Source organism: Microtus oregoni, unplaced genomic scaffold (genome assembly GCF_018167655.1).
Source record: "Microtus oregoni isolate MIOR12 unplaced genomic scaffold, Mior012 000055F_ref0000237, whole genome shotgun sequence".
Taxonomy (NCBI): Eukaryota; Metazoa; Chordata; class Mammalia; order Rodentia; family Cricetidae; genus Microtus; species Microtus oregoni.
The window spans coordinates 10,894,387-10,910,623 of NW_024543831.1; the positions used below are offsets into that span (position 1 = coordinate 10,894,387).

The 16,237-nt window shown below is 43.5% G+C and overlaps 1 protein-coding gene across 2 annotated transcripts in view; it reads right to left on the minus strand.

Moving 5' to 3' along the window:
- Positions 1–16,237, minus strand: part of Elmod1 (ELMO domain containing 1) — a 56,666-nt gene that overhangs the window by 15,479 nt on the left and 24,950 nt on the right. For both annotated transcript variants that reach the window (XM_041638726.1, XM_041638727.1), the window contains 5 exons: positions 15,663–15,764; positions 9,918–10,063; positions 9,750–9,778; positions 8,464–8,561; positions 5,792–5,921 (listed from right to left, as the gene is read on the minus strand). In XM_041638726.1, coding sequence (XP_041494660.1) covers positions 5,792–5,921; positions 8,464–8,561; positions 9,750–9,778; positions 9,918–10,063; positions 15,663–15,679 — 420 coding nt within the window. In that variant the 5' untranslated portion in view covers positions 15,680–15,764. The remainder of the gene's footprint in view (positions 1–5,791; positions 5,922–8,463; positions 8,562–9,749; positions 9,779–9,917; positions 10,064–15,662; positions 15,765–16,237) is intronic.

Below are 16,237 nucleotides of genomic sequence, written 5' to 3' on the forward strand. Positions count from 1 at the left end.
TGGCAGTACTCACGAGTGAGCCTCAAAATACAGTGTCATCCTGAAGAGTTGCTAAAATAATTTCATCCAAAATCAACTATATCCCAGTGGAAAATATAAATTCAGGACATTATGCTCTTTACTACTTTATAAATTTTCTACTTTCCAGGGTTTCTGTAGAAAACTAGGTTTAGCACACATCATAATGATAGAGCTAGGTAGACAGATGGCAGGGACTGCAATCCATGGCTCTATATAATATGTAATGTTTAAGGGTGCGTGCAGCTCTGAGTCTCTTGACTCGGATGCTGGGAATCGGCTTTGGGTCCTCTGGAAGAACAGAAAGACCTCTTAACTGCTGAGCCATCTTTCCAACCCCACAAATATTATATAAATTCAAATATTACATTTTATTTCTTTGTGTGTGTATTTTGTGTATGTATGTGTTAGAGTGTGGTGTGTCATGTGTGTGTGGACATGTGTGCGCATGTCTGTTCATTTGAGCGGGGCCAGAGTTTGGCACTGATGGTCTTCGTCAATTTCTCTTTATCTTGTTTTATTTTTTTTCAACCAGGAGCTCACGGGTCCAGCTAGCCCGGCTGGCTAATGAGCTCCAGGGAGCCTCCTGCCTCTGCCTCCCCTGGATTGAGGGTCGCAGAAACATGCCATCCCACCTGGCTTTTGCAAGGTTCTGCAGATTCAAACTGTAGGTTCTCATGCTTGTACAATAAGCCCTTTGCCAATAGCCTTTTTTCTCTGGGCCTAAATATTGTGTTTTCTTCCAACTCTTTCAGAAATAGTTAACCTTCTGAATGTTTATTTTATATTAGGTGAATCTTAAAGTTTCAACAGAAGAGTGATATAAAATTATCTTGCTTTCTTGTGAATTGTCACATACCAGGCACAATGTAAAGTATAGCAATAGCAAAAAATACAAACAGGTGAAAATCTGCAGTTCAGAGGTAGAGGGAGAACTTAGCAGTAACGGGATTGTTACACAGTATGAGGGTCTGAGGTAGACTCCCAGAATTCTGTGCAAAAGCCTGGAGTGATGGCTACCGATTTTAATTTCAATTCTGAGGATGTAGAGATAGAGGAGAAACTCTAAAATTTGCTAGCACCAGGTCAATGAGAAACACAGTTGCAAAATGCAATGTGGTGAACTCTGAGGAGTGACACCTTAAGGTGACTTCTCACCTCCACAATCACATGCACAAATGTGTGCATGCACCTACACATGTGTGCACCCCTCTCCCACAAACCTACAGCTCACTTTTGTTGTGATTAATATAGACACAACTCTAATATTACTTCTTAATCATATAAAATGTTTATGCTGGTGTCACGCCATGCCAAGTCAACTTATCTAAAGATACAGAGACAAGGAGACGTGGTGGTATATGCCTGAAATCATAGCACAAGGGAGGTAGAGGTAGATGGATCAGGAGTTCAAGGTCAGCCTTGGTAACAACATGAATTAAAGGCTCGCCTGGGTTAGCTGAGCTTATAAACTGGGGCAGCAAACTCTGTGCACAGTCTTTGTAGCTACTCCGGGCAGTGAGCTGTGTGGACTCTGCCGTAACTACTTTTCCTTTTGTCTTCATAGTAGGACAGCAGACAGGGACAACAGAAACACACACACAGCTATGTGACCATACAACACTAATAAAAATGGGTGGTAGATGTGGCTCATGTACTTTTGCTTGCGGATGCTTGTCCTAAACGATTTTGCAACATAGGAAGCAGGGCTATCATCACCCATCTTAAAGATGAAGCTTGAACTGGGGCAGTCATCCACCAGCCCTGACCAGGCTCTGCAGATACAAGGAGACTAGGCCCGGTTTCCTCTGAAGAGATACTGCAGTACAGTGGCGGGAGCACTTTTTAGTGATGTGGGCTTGCACAGCCACCGCGGAGCCTGTTTTCTCACCCCCTTTCCAAATGGAGATAATACAGTACATCAATCAGCACAAGGTTATTGTCAGAATGGAAATGGGAACTCAGTGCAGAATTTATTGTAGTGGCCAGGACCCAGCAAACACCCAGCCAGTGTTTCGTTATTATGATGTCATTGCTCTCATACTTGGAAATTCAATTACCCAGAAGGGCAGAAGAAAGATCTCACCTCTGTGTGTTCAGGGAAATTATTTCAAAATCCAGTGAATAAAGATTAAGAAAGCCAGGTGGCTTCTTCTGTGAGACCAATGAACAGCAATAAGAAGAACATGAACAAATTCCTGGGCACTTGGCTGTCATGGCCTAGCCTGAGTTATGGTGAGATGCTCTGTATGTAATGGACAGGGATGCAGCCGGTCGAGCTGAGAGAGGTACATCAGGAAGGGGCCAAGGTGCTGTCCTGAGCAATAGGGACTCTACTGTAGGACACAGCAAGTTTGAAGGTGTTTTGTTTTGCTTGAGAAAACATCTTGCATATAGCCCAGACTGGCCTTTGAGCCCCAGTCATCTTTGCCTTGTGTCCCCAGTGCTGGGATTACAGGTGTCTAGGAATATTAATCCATCTTAATGGCTAGACTTGTCTCCTAGAAACCTCTCTGTCAGTATGAAGAAGATGGAAGGGAAGAGTCTTATAGTTAGGTTCAGAATTACAAGGTTATAATAGGCACACTGGAGACAAAGGCAAGAAGAGAATGGGTACGGACATTTTGCTGTACCATGAGGATAATAGTTAGGGATTTCTGGAGATCAGAACATGTCCTGATTACATTGCAAATCATGTAAGGGTAAAAGGGAAAGTCAGTCATAAAAGGGTTCAACTCAGAGCTAGGCACGGTGGCTCACACCTGTAATCTCTGCATTTTAGAAACTGAGGCAGGAGGATTGCCACAACGTCAAAGACAGACTTGGCTACATAGAGAGTTCAGGACCAACTCACAAAAACATAGTGAGACTTTCTCTTAAAAGAAAAACATAGAAAGCAAAAAGTGGCAAACCTGATGGTCAATAGTTCTGGCTTTATTATTTACTGATAGGCAATAATCAGACAGTCCACCTGAACTAAAATAAATGTAGTTTTCCCGCCTCTAAAATAAAGAACATAATCACTATGTGATTCTTTAGCCATGACATCAGAATGAGAGCATGTGCATACTCAAATCACAGCCATCGATAAAAGTCAACAGCCTAGTCCAGGGGGTCTCAACCTGCCGAGCTCAGAGACCCTTTATGTGGTAACCCTCAAGCATAAACTTATATTGTTGCTACTTCATAACTGTAATTTTTCTGCTGCTAGGAATTGTAATATCAGATATATTTGGTATGCAGGATATCTGATGTGTGGCCCTGTGAAAAGGTCATTTGAACCCCCAAGGGGTTGCAACCCACAGACTGAGAACCACTGGACTAGTCACATGTTGTCTGACATACTGGATTTCACTGGCTGAAAGAGAAGCGAAACTAACATAGCATTTGGACGCCTGCTAAGAGCCATCTTCAGCTGTTCTTAACATAAACATTGTGGAATATTGGTTACACCGTGTGAAGATGTGTCACTGTGAGTGGTTTAATAAAGAGCTGGATGGTCAATAGTTAGGCAGGAAAGAATGGGTGGGATTTCCAGGAGGAGAGAGAACTCTGGGGAGAAGAGAGGTAGGAACTGGACAGTGAGACACAGGGAAGCAGGAGGTGCAGGAGAGAGATGAGGGAACAAGCCATGTGGCAGAATGTAGGTTTAAAAATACAGGTTAATTTAAGTTATAAGAGCTCTTTGGAAACAAGCCTAAGTTAGAGGGCAATCCTTCATAATTAATAATAAGCCTCTGCGCCATTATTTGTGGGCTGGCGGTCCTGGCAAGAAAGTATTACTATACAATAGCTAAGGGTGACAGCTAGTCTTGACTGACAACTTGACCACATCTGGGATTAACAAAAACCCAAGCAGCTGGGCACACCTGTGAGGGACTTTTCCCAGGTGGGTCACTTGAGGCGGAAAGACCCACCATAAACCTGGGCCACACCTTCTGGTGGCCACCCACATAAAAAGTCATGGAAGAAGGACGCTTTTGCTTTTTGCCTGCTTGTCCTCTCTCTGGCTGTAAAGTTCATCTGTCCGGTCCCTGGGCCTTTGCTGGTGCTAGAACCACCAGTTCTATCAGCTGCTTCAGGATTTCTTCACAGACTGAACAGTGGCAGTTCTCTAGGAATTCCCTGGGACTCCAGCACCAGATCGGGACCCATGAGACATCCGGTCCGGTGGGTTAACCCACTGCGGGATCCATCAGGAGACGGCCGTTGTTGGATTACTTGACCCATAGCTGGGAAGTCACTCTAATAACCCCATTTTAAAGTACATATTCATTCTGTCAGTCCTGTTACTTTAAAGGACCCTGACTAATACACTAAGGTGCTACAGTAAGTCATTAATTCACCCCCCTTTTATGCCGAACACCTCCTATAAGCCAGTTCACAGAGCAGACATTCAAATGCCATTAGCTAATTTTGAGTTTATCTCGGCCTGTGAAGCATTTCAGACACGGATAGCCAGGCTGTCAACTATGCTGATTTGTTTCATTTTCATTCACCTTGATCCTAGCTATTAAATAATCATTTTGGTGAGTTTGATATCCTCCATCAGAAAATGGTCCTGCGATAGGAGAAGGCAGAACTCAACTAATAGGCTAGCTAAAATTAACAGGAGAGAAAGAGAAGAAGGCGTGCTATTGCCAAGAATGAGGTTTCTTCAGGTTTTAACGATCACCTCAGATCCAGCACTAATTAGTGGAGAAAAATGAATCACCAGCCTACGTACTTGCGTACACAAAACATGCACTCTTTCACACAAAACACAAGATGCTTTAAAAATTTACACCTGTTGACATTTTCAGCTAAACAAAGGCGAGGCAGATAAACAAAGGCTTCCTTCTTTTTTTGAGATTTATTTTTAATCGCATATATGTGTGTATCAGTGTATGACTACCCCTACATAGGTGCAGGTGCCTGAAGAGGCCAGCAGAGGGCATCAGATCCCCTGGAGCAGACGTGATTGGCAGTTGAAAGCCAGCAACTTTAAGCAGCACACTCTCTTGACTGGGCCATCTCTCTAGCCCCTCCCCTAGTTTTGTTGCCGCCTATTTAAAATTTAGAAAGAGACAGAGAAGCACTCCATGCCAGCAGAGTATCTATTTTCAGAAGTGGATGTCTAAAATGTTTTAATTGAGTTAGCACTTCCAAATGGTGGTCTGAATTTTATTCTTTGGACTTGATTGACCTCATAAGCTGATGTTTTATTGCTGTTTTCTGATGATGCAGCATCAGAGCTGCTAGGACTTGAGCAAGGAGTACTTTACATTACCTTCCTGGCAGGCTCAGTGTGCCAAGTAAAAACCTTTACCTCCTCTTTGAACATTTGCCAAGTTACATGAATAAATAATCAGCAGGAGGATCTTGGGTAATTTCCCCAGAGGGCTATTGCTAAAGCAGAAATCAACCTCATTGTCTTTGATGTGTGTTAGAGTCGTAAGTAAAAACCCCATGACACTCTGACAAATACTCTCTCGATTCTCCTGCAGCCTTCAACACATCTGAAACAATGCAAACTTGAGCCAAGTGCGAGGGGCCACTCCCCCATAGAAATAAACGTCTGATGCTTTCTCAGATTATAAGAGTTAACTGGCTTTAAAGTTAATTTCTCATATGAATTTTCTGATGAAAAAATTACCCCCAACTAGCAAGAGAACTCAGCCTTGCCAATCCGTCACAACACCCATGTCTTACTCAGCTCTGTATTCTCAATGCACAGAGACCGCCTGGTCTGAGAGCTTGGTAGCCATTAACTGACATTAGGGGAAGGACTCACCTTCAAAAGCATCTCTTCGTGTTGAGGGTTGTCAGAATCGTAGGGCTCTCTGCGTAGCTTTTCCACGTCTGCGATGAGGTTTCTGTAACCCACAATTTGCAGAAGGCAAGCCTGGAGAGAGATTCCCAGCCTAAAGTACAGAAGAACCGAGTGTGGGAAAAACGAACCCATGTGCCGTTGGCATTTGCTCCCTCGATGCCTGTAGCAGTTTTTATGTAAATGGTTCATGTACATATTCAGGAACTCATATTCATGTATATAGTCACCCTTCCTTTTTCTCTTCCTTTGTTTCTCCAGGCAGGGTCTCATGCTGCAGGTCAGGCTGGCCTAGAACTCACTCCTTAGGCCAGGCTGACCTCAGATTCTAGACAATCCTCCTGCCTCAGGCTCGCACCATGCCTGGCTAGAAGCACAATTTTGTTGAACTGTGAAAATCCTCTCCCTTCATTTTAGTTTTTTCTTAAGTGCAAATTTAACTGTTTGGCTTAAAACAAACAAGGAAGGCCTTCAGGAAGGTGGCTTGAAAGATGTGAGGACAGAAAACAATAGATTCTTAGGGACCATTTAGGGGGATATATTGGATTTACTTCAAAAGTCTTTGTATGAGAGGAAGAGAGAGAAAGAAAGGAAAAAGGGAGTGAGCTCTCAGGGGTTTCAGAACAAGAAACTTTTCTAGACAAAATAAAAGAAACACAACGGCAGCTGTGGTAGAAGGGGTGACATCACGCCTGTGAATAGTGTCCCGAGAGCGGAGAGAGTGCCATGAGTGACATCCCTCCTCCGCAACATCCCTTCCAGAGTCCAACCACTCTACACATCTGGACACTTTCCTATGTGGAAGCAAACTTGGCTTTTTTTTGTTACCAAGTAGACTGAATTCAGTGCTCTAAACAGATTTACCTCCACCCCCCCCCCCCACCAGGCCCAATTATTTTATGATGTCTACTCTTCTAGTTCAGGGATTCTCAGCCTTCCTAATGCTGCAGTCTTTTAATACAGCTTCTCATGATGTGGTGACCCCCCCCCAACCATAAAATTATTTTTGTTGCTACTTCATAACTGTAATTTTGCTATTGTTATGAATCTTAATATCAGAAACTTATGATATGCAGAATGTCTGATATGTGACCCCTGTGAAAGGGTCATTTGACCCCCAGTAGTCAAGAGCCACAGGTCGAGAACCGCTGTTCTAGTCTCATTTACAGGGCTAGGGGGAAAGCCCTGTCCCTTCAGGTCCCTCTCATGGGGCATGGCTTCTGATTTATAAGGTACACATTTTGCTGTGAATGCATAGCGTGTTGAATATATCTAATCTATGTGTATATTTGTAGCAATTATAATTAAAGAAAAAGAAGCCATGAATTTGAGAGGAATCGGGGGGCAGAACATGGGAAGGCTGGAAGGGAGGAGAGGAAGGGGGAAATGATATAATTATATTCTAATTAAAATATAAAAGTGAAAGCCAGTTTTAAAATTTTAATAAAGAATATTTATTATTTGTGTGTGTCTGAGTTCAAGTATGTGCACCATGTGCAATAGGTGCCCACAGAAGCCAGAGGTGAGAGCATCAGATCCCTTAGAACTGGAGTGATAGGTAGCTGTGAGCTGCTGTTTGCATCCTGGGAACCAAACCCAGGCTCTCTGCAGGAGCCCTAGTGCTCTTAACTGCTGAGCCATGTCTCCACCCCATGAGAAAAATTTAAAACTATATTTATTACATAATTAACTCAACCTTAATGTCTGAATGAGGCAAAGCTATAAGAAGATGCTGCAGAGACCAAGAGCAAATGGAGTTTTTTGACCAAGCTCTTGGATAGACAGAGAAAGAGCAACACCTAGCAGACTCTGAAATCCCGTTCAACTCTGGCTCCATCTTCGTTCTTAACAGTCTGTGACATTTGATGCCCTCATGCACACAGATCTACAAGACAGTTTGATTGTTACCAACCTCAAGCTGTGTCTAAATATACCTGCATTTAGAATTCATTCTCCTTAATGCCTTTAAGGTCCAAATTCTACTGAAAAAAAAATTGCTGCACCCAATGGAAAATATAAAGCTAATTTTAAATGTCACGAACATTGCCAAATGCATTTTAATACTTCCAAGATGAGAGGAATAAATTATAAAGTTCTGAAGTATTCATATAAAAACCATCTCTTCCTCCCACGCATGCCTGTCTTCTTGACAAGCAGGTAGGAACTGTCTCCAAGATTATCAGCCCAGCATAATGGAATATTCATGAGGGAACTGAAGGAATATTCTAGATGGAGCAGAATCAGTATAAGCACACTTATGACTTGAATATATGCAATTAATGTAAAGCACCGAAATCAAGTCATGTCCTGAAGATGAATGGTCTTCCTTGATCTTGTGTTTTGATATTAGTTCTCACTCCCTTTGCCCTTTTTCGACTCCTGGAGACAGGACCATAAGCTTACAAACCAGAAGAAGCCTAAAGTCATTACCATTTACATACATGAAGCACCTCCATTTTACTTAATGTTCATCTGAAAGTCAAAACACTGCAGATAATTATTTTGAAGAGGGAGGCAGGGAGGGAGGCAGGGAGGGAGGGAGGAAGAGAGAGAGAGAGAGAGAGAGAGAGAGAGAGAGAGAGAGAGCGCCATGTGATTTGGGGTCTGTATTTCTCACATGCAAGTCCAGTTCTTACTGTGGGTTGATGTCAGGGTTGATGTTTTTCAGCTCCATGATGTCGTCGATAGTCTTCTCGATGGCATCGGGGTGAACGCTCACTGAGGTCTGCAACAGCTAGAAAACATCTTTCCATCAGTTTCTCCCACTAGCAGCGGTGGCTTACATACCCCTGGGACGGAGGCTTCAATTCTACACCTCTGTATGCGAGGAGGAGCTCAAAACAGACTGACACAGTGTGTTTGGATCCCGGGGCCTTCTGTGTTTCCACAGCCGGGGTAGCGCCATTTGCCCAGTTGAGGTATTTGACATAAAGCAGGCACGTAGAAGGCTTGGGCTTCGCTTTATTCTTTTTGTCGTTATTTGTTTTAAGCTATTTATAGTACACTGGTGGCTTCTTTTTCACTTCATAGAATGAGGGTTGCCGAAGTTAAAGAAGATGAGGTAAAATTATCAAAAATCTTGCAAAATAAAGCATATTTTTCTCTTTTGTAGATGGCCAACTGTGTACTATTTTTTAAATATTTTTTTCTTTATGTATGGGTGTTTTACCTGTGTGTATGTCTGTGCTCCATGTGTGTGCAGTGCACTTGGAGTTCAGAAGAGGGCATCAGGGCACCTCCCCAAGACTGGAGTTACTGAAGGTTATGAGCCCATATGGGTGCTGGGAATCCAACTTGGGTCCTCTAGCCTGTCCTGGAACTTACTCTGTAGACCAGATTGGCCTTGAACTCAGAGATATACCTGCCTCTGCCTCCTGACTGCTGGGATTAAAGACATGTGCCACCACTGCCCAGCTATTATATTCTTGTTTTATGATTTAAGAGGTGGTATAAAATGAGTTAATTTGACATAGACTAAACTTTACAAGTACGCCTAGAAACTGTCATATATGCAAACATGCATTTACTTCCTGTTTATATATGCTTTTCGTCAGTGATTTATTTTGTTCTTGCAAGTTCAATTTTAGTTTTTATTGTCTTAAAGTACTTTATTCCATCGTGTGCACACCTGTGTAAGGTGCACACACTGCACAGCAGGAGGGGAAGTCAGAGGACTGCCTGAGGAGTCAGCTCCTCCCTGTGGAGCCTGGGGATCACATGAGGAGTCAGTTCCTCCCTGTGGAACCTGGGGATCACATGAGGAATCAGCTCCTCCCTGTGGAGCCTGGGGATCACACCCAGGCTTGGTGGCAGCCACTTCGACCAGCTGGGCCATCTCACTGCTCCACAGGTTTTATGTTTCATGATCAAAGTAAGACCCTCAGTGAAAATTTACTGAAAAATTAAAAAAAAATTTATTTACCTTACTTTTCGAATCCTTCAGTGATGTTTCTGTTGAAGTAATAACACACACAAATGCCATTAGCTATAACGAGTTATAAATGTTCGAATATGACTTACTTAAAATATTATATTGCTTTCTCAGTCCCACCAACTGTGAATTCTGCCCTCCCTTCCACGCCCCGCTCACCAATTTTCATGGTTCTAGACGCTCCAGGCTTGGTGCTGTAGCAAATCCTTTGCAGTTCACACCTTCCTGTGAGCTTCCGCATCACGAACTTCATGCAGCGCCACAAAAACTTACAGTAGAAATACAGGCACACCTGGATCAGCATCCTGTGGGGAACAAAAGACAGCGCCCTTCCCATAGAAAGCTGCGAGAGAAGAGAGAGCAGCTACCACCAGCAAGAAAAGAAGCCAGGAAGAAAACCAGCCATTAGATCTCAGCATCCACAGGTGTTCATCATTCCACTCCCGAGAGGGACAATTACCATGGCTACACAACTCCAACAAGCTGAGGGGGAAACCCTGGGATTCTGTTTCTCCCAGCTTTGTCTAAATATTTTGGAACTCAATCAGTGTTAACATGGCCTCTGCCTGAGACATCGGGTGGGGTAGGGATACCTCCTCTGCCAGAATGAATGGCTGTTCACCATCACCCATCCCATCCCCACCCGGCCTCCAGACCTAATTCCACTCATGCCCCACTGCCCGCATTTTCTCTTCCTTTCTTCCACCCTTTCCTGTCTCCCTTACCCCTGGCTTCTGCTGCTCTCCTTTGGTCATGTGGTTGCTGCCTTCCTTGCTGACCAATCCCAGCATGCCTTGCTTCTGCCCAAAGGCTTCCTCATCAATTTTCAGAAGAGGCACTTTGGACCTTTTATTCTTACTCCAAGAGGACAATGTTCTCTGATTTAAATTTAAATTTTTTTTTTCAGAACCTCTACAGGAGTCTTTTCTGGGCTCCAACAAAGCACCATGTTCTTCCCATCCCAACTCCAGTGGCACCTCAGCAAACCAGCAATCGTGTCTCTAAACAGGCACATTTTCACACATAACTGAACTTGTGACTTTGCTTTTTATGTAGATTTTTGATTTGAAAATGAAATGCTACTACTCTTCCTGCTACTTTCTGCTATTGTTCAGGATCTCAGTGACTTGTGCTTTAGAGACAATGACAACCTGCCACCCAGACTGTTAGGTTCAGCCCCTCTTCACATTGTGTTCCTAGGAGACCGAATTATATCTGTTGCTTCCCACTGGTGTTGTTTCTAAAAGGTTCCCCCACCTCAAATGTTCTCTGATTCTCTCTTGTTCCAAAATAAGGTGTTTAGGGCTACTGGGATCAATTACAGTCACCAGCATTCTTAGCAATGGGACTCATTCAGCTGGCAGATTAGTCAACTAATTCTTTGGTTATAGTCATGTGTTTGAATAGGTCTGGTTCTAATATCGTCAACAGCCTTGTGTTAAAAGTAGAGTCCAATGTGTTTAAAAGGCACAGGGTTTAAGTTTTTATAAACACAAAGGAAACGATGACGAGAAAGAGCACGGCCTCCAAACTATTCCACAAAGCAGGCACAGTGGAATACTCCACAGGCAGGAAAATCAGATCCTAGGACAGCTCATAACACAAAAATGTTCGTGATATTTCCTTGATAGGAAAAACCGCACACAAAGACTCATGCAATGACCTCAATTTCCTCTAGAAGTAAAACCATTTTAATAGTGATATGTAAATAACAGGGGGCCGGCAGGCTTCAGGATGAAGATATTAATAATGGCGTTGCTAGTTACTGGAGTCATCAGCAGTAATTTCTTCTTGATTTACTAAGCACACTTTCTTTTTCCTGAATGTTATTTTAAAAAGCATGAAAATGATAAAGCCGCTAACACGTATAACATGGCCACCAGAAGTCATTAAGGGATATATGTGTTTTCTGTATGCAGCCAGTTACTATGAAATCGGCTGGATGCTGCACTTACTGTGTTAATCAAGCCTGGCATTTAAGTGTTCAGGCTAAATACATTCTAAGCTCTGGTAGGATTCGGGTTAACAGGTTTTGAAAAAAAATAGTTACCCTAAAAAATAAAGTTAGTGGAACATTTTAGTTAGCGCCTGAGAAGATTATAAAACGTCAATGTGTTTGTTTGTAAAATGAATGCTATTTTCTAACTGTTGGATGACTGTTCCAGAAACAAAGATTGCGTTGTACATTTGTCGATTGGTGTCCAGCCAAATGGCCATGACGGTGATCCTGGGAAGGATTGTCCTGTGACAATAAAGTAAAAATACAGGAGAAAAGCCATCTTATCTGTTCTGTGTCCAGTTCTCAACGACAAATGGCCTCAATATGTGGACCAAAGTCCGTGCATAGCGACCACACCACACACTCTTGAGTCCTTGTAGAATGGAATTTCCCAAGAGCCAAAAGGCTCTGAGAATTGCTTATGGAGGACTACGGTTTAGAACTTGAACATCCTCCAAAGCCCCATGTGTTAAAGCCTTAGTCCCTAGGAAGGTACTTTTGGGACCTAACGGGAAGGCTTTAGGTCACTGGGAGTCTGTCTGTGAAGGGGACTGTGGGACCTTGTCCCTCAATCCCTCTCCTCCTCCTTTTCTGTGTAGTCACGAGGTGAGTAGCTCTGCTCCTTGAATACTTCCAACCTGAAGTGTTGCCTTCCCACAGGCCAGAGTGCCAGGGCACAGCAGAATTTCAAAAGTACGAGTCAAGTAAATCTCACTCGAAGTTGCTCTCAGGTATTGAGAATATCAAGAGAAGCTTATTAACACAGAGTTGAGCTCCTTCATCGTCCCTCTCCGCAGGGGAAAGGCACTAGCCATTTTCTATCTTAAACCAAGCTCCAGAATGGCTCCCCTTCGGCTGCTGCACCAGGTTTATACACAGGAGTGGCTTGAGACTTGAAAGTACCATCCTGGGTGCCAGGAAGCGTCTATCTGCAGAATGACTTGGAGCCTGGGTGTCATTTCTTCCCCAGGTCTCTTTGTATTGCAGAAGAAAAACCCATGTGGGTTTCATAGACAGGTAATTTTACATAAAAGGAGAGAGAAGACACCCTATTCTGTTTGCTTTTCTTTCTTGCTCTCTTTTTCATACCCACAAGGATATTTCCACTGTCAAAAAGAAGTGAAACGTAGTCGAAATGCCATGGTGGGGCTTAGGACAGAAGCATCACTCTGAAGTGTGCAGAATACTGTGACAGCCCACAGTCACATAAACCACACTGCAAAACACGAATGACAAACTCCCCAATGCACCGGCTGTCGCATACTACCTGCTCTTTTGTAAGCTTCATCCTTGCATTCTTTGCAACACTATCTGTTGTCCAAGATACATTTAAATTTCCCCTTATTTTTCTCTATTTTATTTTTCAAAGAAGGGAAGTTTGCTTTAAAGACTTATTTCTTTCACGTGTACAAGTGTTGTGCCAGCCTGTCTGTGTGTGCGCCACATGTGTGCCTGGTACCTGCGAGTTCAGAAGAGGGCGCTGGACCCCGTTTGGAGTAATATGGACTTTGGTACTTTGGGTTAGGAAGGTGGTGGAATGCTTTAAGCACTGCTTAGTGGGCCATCCTAGTAGGAGCGTGGAAGACAATGCTGCCGAGCATGATTTGATGTTAAACTCGCAAACATGTCCATATACTCCTTTATTTATCCTCTGCTCGCTCTAAATACAGTCCACACCCGCTGAAGGGGACCCCTGGCGCTGTGGTGCTCACTCCTACTTCACTTCGCTCATGGTGGCTTTTCCATCTCCTGCACCTGCGGTCCTCATCCTAAACTGCCTATGTCCAAGCTCTGGAGATGGCATTTGACGACCAAGAACATTCTTAGAAGGTGAAAACCGAGGGTTTGGCTCCTAGCTCCAACCAGCAATGCCCTAACCACTCTTGTCAGTATTGCCTTAATGAGGACAATACCGTGTCCAGAAAGACTGCAGCCTGCCACAGGCCACAACCATCCTTATATCCTAGCTCTGCCTTGCTCCTCCGGTTGCTCTGCTGCTTGGGTGCAGAGACTGTCTCCCATCCCTTTGTCTCAACCCACAAAGACTCACACATAGCAAGGGAGGCACACAACGCACAAGCTACCAGAAATAGGTTGGATTCAAGTATCTGTGTGCCTTGGAACAAGCCACTCAACTGAGTAAGCTCCCTGGTCTTCCTCTATACGATGACCCATTAAGTCTTTTACACAGTTGCACTGAGAAGGGAAACGCTGTGATACGGTGTCGTCACAGCAAATGCTGACTGAAAGAATCAGTGGGCCAAACGTTAGTCGAGAGTGAATGACTTACAAAGCCCCAGTTACATTCGTGAGGGATGAGGCTTTATTAGCCAATCAGAAGGGTAAAATACTTCCCCTAATTACTTCAAAGCCTGGAGGGAGGGATAGGTCCTGAGTTGCTCATGGCAGTTTGAAGTTGGCAAATTCTTGCCTTTCCTTTCTTAGGAGCATACACAGGAAGGTTCACAATGGAGAAGTGAGACTCTGAGGCTGGAAGAGCCAGTGGCAATTATTTATGAGGGGTGACTTTAAAATTCTCTTTATCAGAATTTTCCAGGATAATGTTCTGATGACTTTAAAAAAATCAAATCTCAAAATAATGAAATTCTAATGAAGGAAAAGATTTTCAGTATGAGTCTCGAGTCCCTTATTTCTGTAACTATCAATTGAATTAAAATAAATTAAGTGGATTATAAAAACTAAACCCTAATCCTCAGTTTCACTTGGGGTATAAGACACGCTGACCTCTTTTTGAGACCGCAGAGGTACATTTTCTCATTCACAGCATGCTTTGCTTTCTTCTTGGGCAGCTGTGGCTGATTGAGTGACCAAGGGCCGTTACTTAGTCAATATTCCATGACTGCATTCAGTCACAAACATATCCTTTAGCTGGGCGTGCTCATCCTGTAGCAATTATTTGTTATTCCTAACGCAACTAAAAACACATGTAAACCATAGTCTCCATCCCGTTATGCTCTGAGCAGCTCCGCCATCACTATACTCGATGGCCGCAGCAGTGGAAGAGACAGGTTACTGCTTTGCTTTGACTGTCCCGTGCAAAACTCATGCTCAGCCTGATCTCCACTGTCAAGTGTTAAGGCGTGGGATCAGGGATGCCTTTTAGAAGTGACTAGGCCATGGATGTACCACCCTCATGGTTGAGTCCATGTATGCGATAGTGGATCAATCCGTTTACGGTCTTGGAGTGAGGCATCTGTCACTTGCCTCTCTCACCAAGCAGAGTTTGGAAAGTCTTGGGATTCTTCAGGGTCTCTGGCAGCAAGAATGTCCTCTCCAGGTGCAGTCCCTCAACCTTGGGCCTCCCAGCTTCCAGAATTATGAGCTGAATAAATCCTTTCTTATAAATTGCTTGGATAAGGCAGTTAGGAAGAAAAGGGACTAAGATAGACTGCACACACTTTAAATGAGCGTTAGAATTCATTCCTTCCTACAATCTGGACTCCCCAAGGTTCATTTAGTTTCCTCTGGTCTAGGCCTGGAGCACTTCATTTCAGAACATTGCAGAAGTTGACAGATTAATCTTTCCGTGGCCTTTTAAGTAATGCTGAAATTCTCCCCAGGAAAAGTCAGCTCCTCGTGCTACTTAATGTAGAATCAGGAATTAATACCTGATTCATTCAGGCTGCATTTACATAACCTTCTTCTTGGTTGAAATGGAAGGGTTTCCAAAGTTGCCCAACAGCTACGAGAATGTACTGTTTAGGGAATAAAGGGTGGACAGAGGAAGAGAGGAACCTCACTCACAGGTTACCCTCGTTCAAAATGCAAATCCAATGACCCTGTCTGGGGCTCACAGCTGAGGAGCAGAGGAGACAGCTGGCTCTCTAACTGGAGAGGAGGTTTCTCCACTTCGGAGGCTCACCCAGGGAGCCTTGACCACTTACCTCAGGAAGTGCTTCATTGTGCTGCTGTTTGCTCTCCAGATACGATGCCAACTGTCTTCAAGCGACTGCTTCCAAATTTTCTTCTGCCAAAATAAGTGTGGGCTACAGAGAAAAAAAAAAAAAAAACTGAGGGTTACTGGGATTTCCAAAAACCTCCTGCTCTGCCCAGAACACCATCACTAGAACCTTCCACAAAGGGAATTCAAGAGCTGGAGATGAACACGGCAGCCTTTCAACTTACGACTGTACAATTAACTTTCCATGTTAAGTCACTTGCCAGAGATGATTGTATGAGCTTCAATAATAAGCCTTTTCTCTTTGGTGGGTACTTTTCCTACATCTTGAGGAATAATACATGAAAGAAAAATAAGGAGCCATGAAAATGACTATCCTCCAGGCTGACAGCCTCAGCCTTCCAAAAGCAAGAGTTCAGAAAGAACTGGAAGGAACTGATAATATCGCTGAGCTCAGAATCAGTCCAAGTAGAATATGCTAACAGAAGATCTAAAATAGTTGTCTAAGAGTCAGATACTCCAAACAAATAAATGATGCCTCAAGTGTCAAGTTCAAGTTTC